General features: G+C 44.9%; 1 protein-coding gene across 1 annotated transcript in view; it reads right to left on the bottom strand.

The window, feature by feature from the left end:
* The window catches only part of Sntb1 (syntrophin beta 1), a 255315-nt gene extending 245453 nt beyond the window's left edge, over positions 1-9862 (bottom strand). The window contains exons 1-2 of the mRNA XM_042265484.2: positions 9707-9862; positions 8569-9357 (exon numbers count right to left, since the gene is read on the bottom strand). Coding sequence (XP_042121418.1) covers positions 8569-9139 — 571 coding nt within the window. The 5' untranslated portion in view covers positions 9140-9357; positions 9707-9862. The remainder of the gene's footprint in view (positions 1-8568; positions 9358-9706) is intronic.
* Positions 9863-17092: the final 7230 nt, after the last annotated feature.

The following is a 17092-nucleotide window of genomic DNA, read 5'->3' as shown; positions in this document are numbered from 1 at the left end:
GTAGGATATGAATTTAAGCCTAGACAGAGTAAACTTAAGGCCTGACCTCCAAACCACAGACTAGATAAAAAACAAAACTCAATAAAACAAAACAAAGAAACCGAGGGAGAGAAAGAGGCCATTGAACACTGATACAAGTCAACTGGATTTCAGCACAGCAGCACTCAGCAACCAGTCAAGTTTTCGGCAAATCTTCCCACACTTATCAGAACGCTACAATGACTCTTAAAGCCACAGGATGAGCAGTAGTTTAAAAAAATATTGAGATTAAGCATGGGTCATCACTTTATTTTCCATTACAAGTCCTCTGAATCTGGAACTTTTCCATCCTGTCTAGCCCATTTTGAGAGTGAGGCTCATTTGCATGGGTCTGTTAGGACTTTGATTTCCTAGTGAGTAATATATATTTCCGCTTAGGTCTCACTCTGCAGGCCAGAGCTAAAGGCAAGTACTATTATAGATCAAGGCCAGTGAAGTGGGTAATGAGGTTTGGTATATAAAACGCTTGGTATAAATGCAAGGGAACTTCTGGCTTTTCTTTAACATTAACTGCTTTGAGATGCATCATTTAAAATAGAATGCTTAGTAGGCCAGTAGCTGCTGGAGAATAATTTTCCTTCACTAAGCAGACCACTGGAAGCTTCTGCAAGATACCTTTCACAAACACAGAGCTGTGTGCAGGGAGTTATTTTTAATGTGAACTCCATGGGGTGATGGCTAAAACACATAGCTGAACACGGAGAACATTACCCACTGCTGCAGAAGTAAAGGACAGAAGAGCCGCTCAAGTCAGCTTCATAAAGGAATATGGTCTGAATCCTCAGGCTGACACATAAGCTCAAAAAAGAAGCAGTTAAAATACCCAGGCCACATTTCATCTCCCCAGGTCGAAGGCATTCTTACATATTCAGACTTGTGGGCCCCACACAGAGGGAAGGGGAAGAAAGGTGGTTATAAATACAACATTAAAAGATTAATTACATTTCCCCTGTAACGTTTAAGATCATATCTGACTCTGTGTTCTTCAGCTGTCTGTAGAGATTGGGCTGTGTTGAGTAAGAGCTTTCTGGCCTATAAAGACACTCCTTCATTGGGGATGGGGCCAGGTAGAGTGTTATTCACTGTAACATAGCAGTGTGAGTGGTGGGTGAAGGGAGTCATAAAGAAGGGTTTATAACCCCCTAGTTCTCTCCTTCCTCCCCCATCTCCCTCTCTCTTTTCTATGTCTTCCATTTTCTCCTTTCCCTCCCTTTCCATTTTTCTTCTTCTATTTTCTCTTCTTCTTCCTTTCTACCCATCTCCACTTCCATTATTTTCTCTCAAACATGTTTTAATAGCCTAATGTGTGCCAGGCACTACTCTGGTGTCATATTGGTTTTCACAGGAATTCGGGCCAGTTTGTTATTGTAAGCCCAGCCACATCACAGTCAACCTTCAATATCCCGATTTCTTTAGGTCCCTGTAATCAGGCCTCAGGCTGACATCTCTCTAGCTTTCTTCTGCCAGGACATAATTTCTAGAGCTTGTTTAGTGTGCACCGGGTTGAGCACAGGAACAAATTAGAAACTCCATCACTTCCCAAGATAACCTGAGCTAAGTCACCACTCCCCAGCATCTCTAGCTCTTCCTAGGGAACCAAAGGGACTTTTAATATTAGCCTAACTATCCTTTGAAGGTTGACCTGATCATAAATTCACAGTGTGAGCAAAGCTACTCTTCTGACCCAGGCTCAGCTTTCGAGAATGTTCCTAGCTGTAGTTAAGGTGGGAAGTGGAGCGTCAGTGCTTATGGGTTGACCGTGGAAGCTGGTTCAGTCCTCCAAAGGCATGACAGCCTCATGCTTGAAGCATGTGTCTGGGTCCTCTTTTTGAAATGCAAAACTGAGTGTGACGTTTAACTCCAGTGTGAAGTCCACCCAGTTCTCTAAAATCCCCTAATTCTCTATCTCTAAGGTCTGAAGGTCATACTCTGAACTCTTAGCCATCTCGAGCTACAACTGATACACAAGCTCCTTGGGGGTTTTCCTTTAAGGATTTGCCTCCCTAAGGATAGTCTGGGTGATCTTCTCATGAGGTACCATGGCATCTCATCATAGCTCGAAGCCAGAACTCCTCTTCCTTGTAAGAATCTACGTTGTCTGTGTCTGATACTAGTAAACTAGTTGTTAGGGTATAAATATGCAAATGAATGCAAATCTCTGTTGCAGTGATGGAGAAAGGGATTATTTACAAAAGTGGAGAACAGTCTCCAAAGACTATTTGGATATTCTCACACAGTGCAACTTCAGCAATTAATTTGACCAGAAAAATAATGCCCCTCCTCAAAGATTCCTCCAGAGCCCGTGAACAAGTCACCAGCCATGGCAAAGAGGAATGGAGGTTGAAGATGGAACTAAGGTTGCTAACAGTTGACCTTAAAACAGAGAGGTCTTCATGGATCATCTTTGTGTAACCAGATGATCACAAGTGTCCTTGAAATGGAAGAAGGCAGGAAAGTGATGGGAATGATGTGAGAAGGACTCAACCTGCCATCAGAGGCATTAAGAAAAAGGGGAGATCAAAAGCCAAGACATATGGGCAGTCTCTAGAAAGGCACAGAGACAGATTCTCTCTGAGGGTCTTCAGGAAGGAAAGCAAGCAGGCATACCTGGTTTTAGCTTACATAGACCTATGCCAGATTTCTAACTTTAAAAAAATGGTAAAACTGGGGACTAGAGAAATGGCTCAAAGGGTGAAGAGTGTGTGCTGTTTTTGTAGAGACTTGTTTAGTTCCTAGCACCCATGTGGCAGCCCACAACAGTCTATAACTTGTGTTCCAGGAGATCCAACACCTTCTAGACTCTCTATACACCAGGCACAATTATGGGACACATACATACATGCACACCAATCACCCATACATGCAGGCTCAGTACACATATACATAAAATAAACATAAACATCTTTTTTTTTACACTGTAAGATTATAAATTTTATAATCTTGTGTTAGCAAGATGGTTCAGCAGGTCAAGGTACCAGAGTCCAAGGTAAATGACCTGAATTCAGTCCTTGAGACACATGTGTTAGAAGAAGAGAGCAGACTACTGCAAGATGTCTTCTGACCTCTATTCATGAGCAGTGGCATGAAGATACACACAGAAACAAACAAACAAAAAAACTTTTTTAAATTGTAATAATATTATGAATTTGTGTTCCTTTATTCGCCAAGGTTTCTTGTAACTTATTAGCAACAAGATAGCAGATAAGAAAGTGGAAGACCTAATTAAAAAACGTCCTCACACCTCTTGCAACTCTACTCTCCTAATCAACGAGTTGGGGGTGAATCATCCCTAATCTGCTTATCTCCTAAGGCTGTTTATGAGATCCCAAGCTGTAAAGCCTTTCTTGAATGCAATTCAGCAGTAACTCATTGTGTGTCTTCTGCAAGACACATAACTGTAAAACAGGGATATTAATAGTATCACTTTATTGTGAGGATCTGAGTTAATCCACATAAAGTACTAAGAAGGGTGTGTGGCATCTTGCCGTATGTGTATTAGCTATTGCTGCATGGGCAAAGGAATTTCAGAAAGGCTGGGTAGTAGTATGTGATAAGATGGCATGGGCACTGTTAAAGAACACTGATTCTCAAGGAAGAGGACTGCAGACCCTTTCCAGTTGCAGTCAGAAATGCACAGAGGCATTTTAGTAATCAAGTGCCACATGACTGGTGTTCAGTTATAGAAACCAAGGATCACAGATGTCCTGGGTAGTCTTTCACAGTGAAAGACTTTTCTAGACCCTGAATGATACCATAAATGCCTCTCCATCTTGAGTTATGGATTTGACAAAGTGGATTCAATGAAAACAAAACAAAACAAAAAGCAATGGTATCCAAAGACCTATAGTATACTCTTGAAGTGTTCACAAATAAGAGCCAAGCTAATTGCTGTGAAGACATACAATGACTAAGGCAACTTACAAAAAGGAAGCATTTTATTCAGAGGCTTGCTTACAGTTTCAGAGGATGAGTCTATGAGTATCATGATGAGCAAGGCAGAAGGCAGGCAGGCATGGAACTGGAGCAGTAGCTAAGAGCTTACATCTTATCCACAAGCAGGAGGCAGAGAGAGAATTATCTGAGAATGAAGTGGAGCTGTGAAAGCTCAAATCCTGCTCCCAGTGATACAACTCCTGTAACAAGACCACACCTTCTGATCCTTCCCCCAAACAGTTTCACCAACTGGGGACCAAACACTCAAATATATTACCCTATAGGGGTCATTCTTCTTCAAACCACCACACTTAACAAAGTAAAATTCTTAAAGTTTGGATTCTTTTCCAGTCCCCCCAGAAAAACCACCACCTATTTGTAGCTCACACCTTTCTGTCCCACCGTCCTTACTCTCATCACGAGAGAAGATAATTACAGAGTGACTTCCCAAGTGAGCTCTGTTTCACTCACTCCTGGAAGCACAGCTCATAGAGGAGCCTCTGGGCACAGTTTTTGTCAAGAATTGTCCTTGGCATTTTCCTTTGAGTTTTTTCCCCCCGCCTGGTCCAGTTCCATGGGGACCTTTGCAACAAGTGTTTTTTTCTGTCTACCCTACCTCCATACTTTAACACAAAACTTTCAGAAACTCATCTCCTCTATCTTGAAAAAATTATGGATGAATTAATTTGATTGTTGCTTCAGCTACAAATATGCTGATACATTTCCTTAAAGTTTTACTAACACACTAAAGACAAAGGCTGGGAATATGGTAGTTCAGTTGGTAAACTGCTTGCCTGGTAGCATGATGTTCTAGGTTCAGTTTCCCAGCACCAAGGTAAAAAGCTGGGGATGGCAGACACTTGCATAATTCCCATGGTGAGAAGGCAGAGACATGAGGGTCCCTGGAACTCACTGGTTAGTCAGTCTTGGAAAATCAGTGAGTTAAGGTTCAGAGTTGGAGCCTGTCTCAAAACCTATGGTGGAGAGTCACTGAGGAACAGAACTGATGTTGAACTCTTGCTTATACACATATACACATACATGCCACACATACATGCCACACATACATGCCACACATACACGCACACTATAACCAAACCCAATTAAACAACAACAATAATAAAGGTATTCCTTGCATCTAGAACTGCCCAGGATGTCTATGCCGGCATGTCCTACCCAACAACACAGGGTTTTGGTCACATTGTAGTCTACGTGAATGATACCCTTTGGGAATGTAGAGCTCCACATTACATGGTGGCATGTGGGGTATCTGCTTCCTCTCTTTAAAATGAGAAATAAGTTCATATTGGAAAATTTTCTGATCTTAATTCTAATGAGTACTCAGTTAACACATTGCTTACTTGCTATGGCTGATTTACAATTTAAATTAGAATTGGAGTTTGCACTCCTGGTTGGCCGTGTGTTCAACTTTGATTTGTAGAGTTGTGTTCTCTCCTAGCAGCTTTCTTTTGATAGTGAGATGCTTGGTGTATTTGATTTAGAAAACCATATGCTTATTCTTGTCTCTCCTATCTGAGTTTACTGCACAATTGCAGTTTCCTGCTCAGGGAAGAGGTGGGGAATGTGCCAGGAACCCAGTGACTTCCACTGGTTCAAGTGCATGGTTCCCTGGTGAAGCTCAAGCCATCAGCTTTACCTAGAGGTTACTTGACCTTGGAAATCAGATAGACTTGGATCCCTCCTAGCTATGTTGTCGTTGCTTTAGTTTTTTTTTTTTTTTTTTTTTTTTTTTTTTTTTTTTTTTTTAGGAAAGTGAAAAACAACAGTATTGACCTCATGGAGTTGCCAAGCAGATGAGAGCAGGGCCTGCTCCAGGAATGTTAGCAACTGTAAGTCTCTTTCCTCCGATTATATTTAATGCCTGTGGCCTCTGGAGGAATGCTCTCTCGGCATTAGAGTTTTGGTGTAGATAGATAGATAGATAGATAGATAGATAGATAGATAGATAGATAGATAGACAGGTGGACAGACAGATAGACAGAGAGATAGTATGATTGATTTATTGACAGAGATAGAGATAGATATTAGAAATCAAGAGCCAAAATAATTCCTTGCCTAAAAATATCAAATTAAGAAAAATAAGACAGATCCCCTATCTTGAAGGGGCATTTCATCGAAACTGCACAACTGTAGAGAGAGCACTTGCGTGCCCTGTATTCTCCTTGTTGCACAGCGTCACCCAATGCAGTAAAGAGATGACACTTTCCTTACTCTCACTTTGCACAAGAAGACCCTGAAACTCTGCTAGGTTATGAGAATTTCAAAAGCCTTGGAGGTGGTTTTAATAAGCCTCTTCCCTGGAAATCTTTGCTTTACACCAAATGACAAAAAAGAGGGTTGTGCCATTTGGGATGATGGTATGGGCCCACTACCACCTCAGTGGGCACCCTGAATGACAATAAATATTTGGCTTCAGAGAAGAGGCATTGAGTTTGTGGGCTGAGGGTAAAGCTCAGTGATAGAATGCTAGCCTAGAATATGCAAGTCACAAGGCTCCAACTCTGTCTAGCTAGATGAGGTGGGAAGGAAGGAAGATGTGGTAAAGAGAGGGCATTGTTTGAAGTCATACCTCCTTCCTTGGGCAGCTCTTATTAGCTTCCAACTACTGAAGAATTGGGCTAGGAATGCCTAGGAGACCTCAGGTCTCCCCTAGGTGTTCTGACTGTAACACAGGATGCACTGTTCTTTAGAATGTCACTGGAGAGTTCTTTACAGAATGTATTTTCCAGTTCTCTTTAAGAAGTACACAACCCTTTCACAGACAGACAGACACACACACACAGACAGACACACACACACACACACACACACACACACACACACACACACACGCCTTTTCCTAAGTTTATTTTCAACTCCAGGGAGTCACTTTTTTCTCCTCTTTTGGTGGAAGAGTCATTTTGAACCTTCTTGCTAAGTTATTGTGCGTTAAACTGAAATCAAAGACAGGAATAAGGGATGGATGGCGTAAGGGGCAGTGCCTGAAGTAAAATATGAGCTGTCTTTCTCACCTCCTCCCTCCATATTTTCAGTAAGGATCACAAACTAAGCGGGTGCCCAGCAGCTTACAGTCCAAACTACACTCTCACCGGATCCTACCTGTCCCTTGCCACCCAAACCAACACACACTTGATCAAGAATTTTTTTCCTGTTTACTTATGTTAACCATCAAGCCAAAACCAAACAGTCTTCTACTTTCTGGAACTGGGGGGGGGGCAATTTAATCTGAAGACATTACAAATCCTCCAGACAAACAAACAACAACAATAAAAAGCCTCTTTGTGTTCCAGGTCATGAAGCTGCATCAGCTGTCACATGTAAGGAAAGTTGAGTTTCCCAGTGTCACACACCAGCACCACAGTGAACAGGGAACCGATTACATCTTAATTTAAGGGCTTAATTCGATCACCAAGTGTAGGTTGGAATACTGTCTCAACAGCCGATTTCCTTTATTTACTCACCCTTCGTGTATGTCATTGGGCACCCAAGCTCTGGAGAGCCCCCTGTCTAAATAAAAGACCTCCAAACAACCCAATCTGTAGTTAAGAGGAAGCTGAGAAAAATCGATGAAAGGGTCCCACAATGTTAGCGCAGGTGAAAGTGTGCAAAGAGCTACAGAGAAGGAGAAAACCTATCTGGGGAAAGGGAAACTGCCGAGTTCCTTCTTCCCCTACATTGCCACATGTAGGAAAACTGGCACTTCCTATTCCATGGCCATTGGTTGATTATAGGGTTGAAGACACCAGATCTTCAGAGATAGTTTCTAAGGTTCTTCACATTCATGGGCAGGGAATCCTGCTTACAAATGCAGAGTCAATTTCACACTACTCTGGGAGACACAAGCAGAAAGAAACATTTCACCAGCTCTCCACCCAGAGGAACCTGGAATCTGGACTGACCGGCTGAACACCCTGCTGGGGAAGTGAACTTGTGCCTAAATCTGCAACATCTTTCCCAGCCTTTGGCACTCCTCAAAACTGCACAGCCTCACGGACTCTCCAGCCGGAGGGAAGGGAAGTGGAGAAGCATGGTTGAGGTTAGCATTCAAACACTGCCACCTCTCTCTGGCTTCTTTACCGTTCAAATCTTCACGGCTGGATTGCCCAGGCTGTGAAAACTGTGCCGAAGTAGAAAAGTCCCAGAGCTGCCATGAGTCAGTGGCCTTGCTTTGCAATGTGGGCAGATGCAAATCCCATCTACTCTCCATTTCCCGTTCCCCTCCCAGGAATCTACATTTCACTTGGATTGTCCGCAGCTTTAAAAAAATAAAATAAAATAAAACCAGGCGCACCTGTAAGTATTAAGCTTCTAACACCGTGCACGAAAGCACCCCATTCAAGCCAAGAAATCCCAGGCAATCTAGTCTGTTAGTACAGCACCCTGGGTCAGAGCCAGGGTGGAGATGAGTTGCCCCCAGGTGGTAAAAGTTATCAAAAGTCTATGCCTGCCACTGCATTTGCGAAAATATAGGCACCACGGAGTCCTGCAGGGCGAGTGGCCCAGTGTGAGTGTGCAGATGGGCAGAGGAGTAGGTGCGTGCTGCGGGGTAAGGCCCGCACCGCATTAACCCCTTACCTTCCAACAGTACTTCCTTGCCTGCGCGCTTCAGTGCTTGCACTGCCTCATCATGGGTGGCGTCCCGCAGGTCTGCTCCGTTCACGGACAGGATGGCATCGCCCACATACAGGGCTTGGGTCTGATCCGCTGCCAGCCCCTTGAAGATCTTACTGATGAGTATGGGCATCTTGTTCTCCTTGCCCCCTTTGATGCTAATGCCCAGTCCTCCCAGCTCCTGCTTCAGCACCTTCACGCCCCTCTTCTGGTTTGAGATGGACTCAGGCACCTGCTCCGGGAGATCGGTGAAGGCTGTGCGGACCCCGGCGGGAGAGTCCGGGGGTTGTGTGACACCAGTGCCCGGGTGTCCAGTCCCGGAGCCCCTGCAGAACGAGCCATTGGTGGCAGTCCCTATGCCGTTGTACGCTGCAGCGCCCTCCTCGCAGCTCAACACCAGGGCGTCCTCGCTCAAGTTCACCAGAACTTTATGCCAACGATCCCGCACCAAAACTTCCAGCAGTCCGCTCCGCTGCGCCCGGCCGCCTCCCCCGCCAGCCGGCGCAGCCACCGCCGCCGCCGCCGCTACCGCCATCTTTCCAGCATTCTTAAAATGCCATGTGATTGCAAACGGGGGGAAAAGTGGAGAAGGGGTGCGGGTGGGAGGACGCGGGTCGCCGGGGCGCGGGAGAAGCAAACGCCCCGCAGCGCGCACTCAGGACTCCACTTCCCGTGTTCGCGGCCGCGCTGGGCGCCAGTTGGCAGCTGCTGAACTGGTTCCCCCTCGCCTGATCCTGGGCGGGGTGGAGCAACCTAAAAGAAGAAGGAGAGCCCTCGACAGGGGAGGAGGGAAAAAAAAAAAGCCAGCTGCCAGTTGCAAAACCCCAAACTGAGAGGAGCGGCGGAGGCGCCAAATGCGGTGGAGAATCGGTAGGAGGAGGCAAGGGCGGGGACCCGGGGCCCCAGCCGCTCACCTGTTCGGCCACCGCAGCGTCACACTCCCACGTCGCCCTGCTGCTGGCTCAGACCCGGGTGTCTCAGTTCTCTGTTGTACCTTGCTGTGGCTCCACCAAACCTACCAGGTCCTGCGTCGCTACATCCACCCCTCAGCCTACCCCTTTTTTTCCTCAACCCTCCATGCCCAGTGGGCCCCCACGCTCACCTTTGCTGGGCGCGCGTTCTGCCTCTGTACTCTCACTCAATTCTCTTCGGTGGTTAACTTCCCTCCGTCCTCCGTCAGCTGTTTGGAGACCCACGTCTTCCTCAAACCAAAGCTTCTCGGCCTCTACTCAGTTCTTGCTTGTTTCTCCTTTCCTTTCGGACCCCGGGGAGGAAGGAAACGGCAGAGAGAGGTTCTAGGCTGGGCCAGCAGCCAGACGAAAACTGTCACAGGAGCACAGAATGAAGTCTGATTAAGTCTGAGCACCCTGTCCTATTAGTCAATGCATGGGGTCTTTAGGGAGTCTGAAGATGGGGGCTTTCAGTACCAACCCTGAGTTTCCACAGGGATCCTCATTTCTAGGACAAGTATCTAACTCAATCTCCTTTCTGTCCATTGCTCCAAGCTCTCCCGACCCCTGTGCCAGCCCATATGGCTTCTTGATGCTTCCTCTTTCTCTCTCAGATTCCATACAGGAAGTGTCTCTTTAAAAACTCAGAATGGGCTGCATCTCCAAGTTCCCTGAACACTGCTTGCTTGGATCTTAAGCTGTACATTTGCAAGGTGATGGTGCTGTAATTCTTGGTTCTCTTCCTAGGCCAGTGCCTGTAGCCCAAGGCACAGGGTGACATCCTAGAATTCTTCTGCTATGGACCTTCTCAAGTTCTTCCCTACCCTAAGTGGGTCTCATAATTCATTTAAAGTATGTTAACTTTTTTTTTTAATCTACTTGTCTTCCAGCTGCTCTCTCTCCTTTCTCTGGAAAACAAAATAAAACTATAAATCTGTGATTGGGCTGGGGGAAATATTAATGAACTAATAATAAAATATGATAACATAAGTATTAAAAAAAATTAAAAAATATAGAAATCCACTAATTCTGGAAGGTGAAGTCAACCCAACAAGATGCCAGTAGGAAGGGAGTCTTTGGGAACACGTATGTCATCACCACACTGATGGGTGTCAGCAGCAAACAGCTCCAGTCCTTTCCAGAGCGATGCTTAAAGTGTAGCTAGAGTTTCCTCCCTTGCCCACAGTCAGGACAAATCTCTGTCACCTGCCAGTCCCACAGCCGCTCAGACCCAACCAAGTAAACACAGAGACTTCTATTGGTTACAAACTGTATGGCTGTGGCAGGCTTCTTGCTAACTGTTCTTATAGCTTAAATTAATCCATTTCCACAAATCTATACCTTGCCACGTGGCTCGTGGCTTACCGGCATTCTCACATGCGCTTGTCCTGGGGGCTGGCAGTGACTCCTTCTGCCTTCCTGTTCTTTCTTTTCTCCTCTCTGTTAGTCCCGCCTATACTTCCTGCCTAGCCACTGGCCAATCAGTGTTTTTTTTTTTAATTGACCAATCAGAGCAACACATTTGCCATAAAGAACATCCCACAGCACTCCCCCCCCCCTTTTTTTTCCAAAAAGGAAGGTTTTAACCTTAACAAAGTAAAATTACATATAATTTGGGAATTTGGGCGTAGCTTTTCTTACTACTTCTTGTTGGAGGGGGGCGCTGTATCTTATGGGGACACAAAGAAAATTTTAGGATTATGGAATAGTCCATGAGGCTGTATTGTCTGAGCCAGTTGCCTTTAAACCATTCTGGATGTTGGATCATCTGGGCCATGGTGTCATTGGAGACCTTTCAGGGGGTCTTGGTTGGTCAAACCTGATGTATCTTAATCTGGAACAAATCCATAGCCTCTGGCTTTTTGTGGGAACAAAAGCAGAGTCTCCTTTCCAAAGCAACATATCCTTACATCCAAATTTTGAAGTCAAGGTATCTTTAATATATACATATTGGTTTAACTCAACATCTTTTACGATCAAATGTTTTTCTGTAGTTAAAATTCCCAAAAACAACATAATCCAGATTTTCTGTGTAATATTCATCTTTACGTGGCTTATTTTTTATATTAATTTTATTGTCTCTTTAAAGACTTTATTTTTTAAAACTTTTTTTATATAACTATATATATTTCTTTTTTTCTCTCTTTTAAGCCTAGGTACATTTTTATACACATTGTAAAGCATTTTAAGTCTTGTTTCATCTAAATCTGTCTTACTGTGAATCTATTGTTTTAAACTGCAGCATTTGTAAGACTGAAACGGAGCTATGGCTGCTGGCTCCGTCCACCTCAGCTTCCCAACATGGCCGTGGTACGTTTACCGCCAGCTCTGGGAGCTATCGTGGGTCTATGCTTTTATCCAAGCAGCGTATATGATAGCATAAGTATTAAAAAAATATAGAAATCCACTTATTCTAGAAGGTGAAGTCAACCCAACAAGATGCCAGTAGGAAGGGAGTCTTTGAGAACACGCATGTCATCACCACACTGATGGGTGTCAGCAGCAAACAGCTCCAGTCCTTTCCAGAGCGATGCTTAAAGACTCACAGGAATCCCTACAGAGTCCCAGGCAGGGTCCCAGAACTCAGGGGGAATACTGAAGAGACTTTCTTGAGAAAGTGAAGTCACTGCCCCTCACATATGGTCTTTGATGCTTTCAACTCTCTTGCTCCTATAAATCTGAATCTGCCTTATTTCAGAAAGCTCTTTAGGTTCTCATGCAAAACTGCCCACAATAGAGACAGCTGCCCCAGGCACCGCACAGTCCTTCCTGTTGGACTGGGACAGATAGGGAGCTAACGCAGCTTGTATCACTGTTGGGAAGAAACCTAGAGAGACATCTGGCTTTCTGCTTTGGAGACTGAGGTCTCAGGCCCATGATTACTAAGTGTTTGCTTTCCAAATGGAAGTACAAACAAACAAACAACAAAACAAAGCTAAGGTTGAGCTAGGCACCAGAATGCCAATGTGAAGATGGAGAAATCAAAACCAACCTGTTCCTGGACCAGAAATCCTCCAGGCAGCATACCAGGGCCTTGCCTCTGTTACCAAGCAGTAGAGGAATGCCAGACACACCCACAAAGTAATTGACCCATTAGAAATGGCTGGCTCTGGGATGGACCCTTGTGTGAATCTCTGTGCTAAGCACATTTTCTTCTGTGTGAACATACTTATATGGAAAGGAAATACGTTCCTGGTTTAAAGTTGCATCAGAATAAAAGGAGACAAATGTTGGCTAGCAAGAAGCCTGAGGCATGCATGTGGCTTTGCTAGTGGGGCTGTAATTACAGCCCCTGTCCTGAGTACCTTGCACATATTAACACAATCCTCTGGGCGACACTCAAGGGCCATTTCTGTAATGATCACTCCCATTTACAGGTGAAGAAGTGGAGGCCCATGTTTAATGACCTACCTGGCTCATGTAATTAGTAAATGGCAGGCAGGACTTAGAACTTAACCATTGTCTTACCCCTGTTAAAAAAAAAAAAAAACAAAAAAAAACAAAAAAAAAAAAAAACAGCCTAGCAGCTATCGTCCCAGTCCTCATCTGAAGACAGAGTCCTTTATTTACCACCTGGGAGGGCCAAGTCTCAAGTGAAAGCCCTGCCCGTCACTAGGAGATAGAAGCAGGGTTTCCTTCTGGCCTTTCTTTTCTTTGCAAGCATAGAGAGCATCCTCCCCTCCTCCATTGATACACTCTTTTATTTAGACATGGTGATACTTGAAAACGGTGGCCCTCCGTGGTCTCACTAGCTGGGAAGTCTGCCTTTATCACTGAGACAATGCTGCACGACTGACTTCTTATCAGCGTTGAGTCTCCAAAGTAAGTCTTATCCACCTTGATGTTTTGCCGTGAGAACAGTCAAGTGGAATTTTACAATATCCACAACCGGGAAAGAAAAGCCTCTCTCCGGTGGCCCCTGTGTTAGCTTTCTATCATGGTAGCAAACACCTGAGATAATCAGCTTCTTCAAAGACAAGGCTTATTTTGGCTCGTGGTTCTGAGGTCACGCTTCATGGTTTTGGCTCTGTTGCTTTGAGTTTCTCGAGAGGCTGGACATATGAGCCAAAACTCTTCACCTCATGGCCAGTGAGCAAAGGGCAGAAAGAAGGGTCTGGGGCTTACTGTCCCCTTCAAGGACTATGATAGTCATCAATGGCTTGATGACCTCTCAGTACAGTGAGTGGCCCTCAAAGGTCCTACCGCCTTCGAAGGGAAGACACATGGAATGTTAGTTATTTAGCTGCGTTGTGTTCTTACCCTGCAAGAAAACGTCGCGAAACACGACAGAATCCGCTTATAAGAGTTTATTAGAGATAAAGGGATAGGGAGTGCGCAGGCCTGTGGGAGAGACACGTGCATGGAGAAGAGGAAGAGGAGAGAAGAGAGAGAGCCGGGAATATGGCGCTCCGCTTTAAAACATGAGACCTCCCAGCTCTCAGTCAAATCAGAGCCCTATAGATCACCCCTTTTAGAAGCAGTGGCCACCGGAAAGGACAGGAGGGACTCCATCTTACTCACCTTTACAGGGGTGGCATTTGAAGCACGTGTTGCAGAGTGAGTTTGTAGCAAAGTCAAGTCTAATTATTGACCATCGAGGTCAATATTCTTCAAAAGGTGCCTAAAGCCTGTCCCCACCCCCGAGAAACATAATTTCACTCACACTGCGCTTTCCTGTGGTCTGTTTATGCTTTCTCCCTTATTCTCTGACTTCCATGTGCGATCCAGCCTAACGCGTGGTTTCTCTGTTCCTGCTCTTCATGGGATGTGCATTTATTTAGAGACGAGTGGTTGTAGAGTTGTGAGAGTAAGTCATAGGGTCCAAAGAGCCAAGCACGCACGACAGAGCAGCAGCATGTGGCCGCTCAGCAGTGGTCATCTGTTGACTGCACAGTGTTGAGTGCACCTGGCCTGTCCCAGCTGCTCTTGTGGTGCAGGGATATAGGAGAAATAAAACTGGCAAAGGCCTTCCCTAGGAAGCCTTCATCGTAGTGGGTGGGCGAGTGGGAGCAGGAACAGACCCTAAGCATAAATCCCACATAGAGGCAAACGCTATGAAATAAGGGTGGGGGAAGAAGCGAGGTAGGGGAATCAAGAGTGTCAAAGGCCTATGGAGAGCAGCTGGAGGCTATCACCGAGATCCTTCGGGAGAAGCTGAGATTGGGACAGAGAACAGGTTGCTGTGGTGCTGAGAGAGAATGAGTGTGAAAGTCGACAGCCCCCAGGTCCCAAGTCTCCGGGCCGGGTTAGAGATTCACATTTCAGAGATGAAAGTATGAAAACAGTGAGGAAGGGGTGAGGAAAGGCGAGCCTTGCAAAGATGCAAAGGAGGTTGCCAGGGAGAAGCAAAGGCTAGTGTAGGGTGACTGCGAGAGAGAGCGAGCCAGGCTTGTCTAGTTCAAGTGACCAAAAGGTGAGCAGTATGGATGTGACAGCTCAAAGGAGAAAGAGGACACCAGAGGAGTAGATGGACCAGATTCCTAGGCAGGACCAAGGAAGCCTGCAGTGTAGATCACCCTCCTTGTCATTTCTGAACATTAACAATAATGTGTTTTTGATTGGAGTAGCAGTCCTGATTTCAAATGTTATATCATCTTTTATTATATAAATGTCTGCTTGTGAGAAAACATGCTTCAGTATCTGGAATTGGAAAAATTCTGTACTTTTGACACCATTTTCCTAAGAATAGCATTGAGCATCTTTAGGATCTATCTTCTTTCCTTCCTTCCTTCCTTCCTTCCTTCCTTCCTTCCTTCCTTCCTTCCTTCCTTCCTTCCTTCCTTCCTTCCTTCTTCTCCTTCCCTCCCTCTTCTCTCTTTTCTTTCTTTCTTTCTTTCTTTCTTTCTTTCTTTCTTTCTTTCTTTCTTTCTTTCTTTCTTTCTTTCTTTCTTTCTGTCTCTCCCCCCACCTGCGCGAGCCCATGCGCGTGTGCTTGTGCTTGTGCGTGTGCGTGTGCGTGTGCGTGCGTGTGTGTGTGTGTGTGTGTGTGTGTGTGTTTGTGTGCATGTTTCCCAATGAACAGATAGTAGATACAGGGTAGACAGTGCAAGAACTGAAAAACTCTTTGATTTATGAGGTCACATTAGGGAAATGAATAAAAGAGGAACAGGGATTTTCAAAATGTATCCCCCCTAAAGTGAACGAGCCTGGCAAATGCATATTGATTCAACACAGGGTACCTGCTTTTGTGGAGATGTACGGCAGGTGCTGGAGGCAAGCACACCCAGGGATGCACAGATTAAGACAGGAAGACATATATACACGCAGCACATGGGGAGAACAGGTTGCTGTGGTGCTGGGAGTGAATTAGTGTGAAAACAGCTAGCTTCCAAATTCCAGTTCTCAGTCTGGGTTAGTGATGCACATTTCAAAGATAAAGTATGAAGACAGAAGGGGTCTGAGGAAAGCAATGGTGCACGAACAGGAGGCAGGGCAGGCTCTCCTTTGGCGTGCCCCAGTTGGATAATAGGTCCATCATCATCTGAAAAGCATCTGGAGACACCCTTCCTTGCATATGCCTGCATATAGCTAGGCGGGTCCTGAGTAAACTAGAAAGTCCACTACCCAAACCCTCAGCCAACCAGTCAATCAAGTGAGAGTTATTGGATTGTTCTTAGTGTTTCTATCGTTTCCCAAGACAACTCAAGGCACCATTATAAAGTACCTTGTTATTCATCTGTTTTTCTCTTATTGAATTCTGTTTTTGCTTCCTCATCTGTAACAACCAATAATTAAAACAAACTTCTTATTAATATTTTAATTTGTATTTCATTTTAATGAAATCCACTTTTCCTTATATATAATAGTTATGTCTTTTATCTTCTTTGTAAACTGTAGAATGATAGATGTAGATTTAATTTTAAAGACCCTTGAACACAGTAGTAAAACTGTGGGTGTATAAAACCCTGACAGGCATCATATTCCAACACATACTAGAGACTTTAATAGAATGGTCTAAGTCGATGTGAGAAGATCAGGAAGAGTAAGAAATCCATGTCCTACCACGTTCATCTTTAAAGTAACAGGAGGTAAAATTTGAAGTCATTATTTCAGGATGTAGCTAAATTCTCCCTCATGTTCTAGGTTGGTTATTACATTACTAGAGCAAACTTTGCACACTGGGGAAGGGAGGTGTTTCTGTCTGAGAGGGACCTGTGCCTGACTCTTTTCTCCATCGTCTTCACTTCCTTTATGGAGACATTTCTGTGTGCCCCTTCCTCAATCCATGAGAAACAGCAAACTTCCTTCCTCGCTCTGCCTCCCAGCCTGAGAGCCTATTTCTGTTTATAGCTCACCCAAGCCACTCCTTCCTGCACAGTTTCCTCCCAGACAACATCCGACTGTTAACTCATCGCTGAGCTCAGAGTCCCTCACTGTGACTATGTGAAAAGTGTCTCCTCTCCCAGTGCTGAGCCCTGAGTCCATCCCTGTGGCTATACACAAAGTGGCTTTTGGATTTCTCCCCTCTTCCTTCTATGGTCGACCGTTTAATCCATATTCTTGCTCTCCCTGGTTGATTACCTACAACAAACCGCACT

This window comes from Peromyscus maniculatus, chromosome 20 (genome assembly GCF_049852395.1).
Source record: "Peromyscus maniculatus bairdii isolate BWxNUB_F1_BW_parent chromosome 20, HU_Pman_BW_mat_3.1, whole genome shotgun sequence".
NCBI classification, from domain to species: Eukaryota; Metazoa; Chordata; class Mammalia; order Rodentia; family Cricetidae; genus Peromyscus; species Peromyscus maniculatus.
Note: the sequence above shows the minus strand (reverse complement) of the source record. Positions and strands in the feature narration are given on the sequence as shown.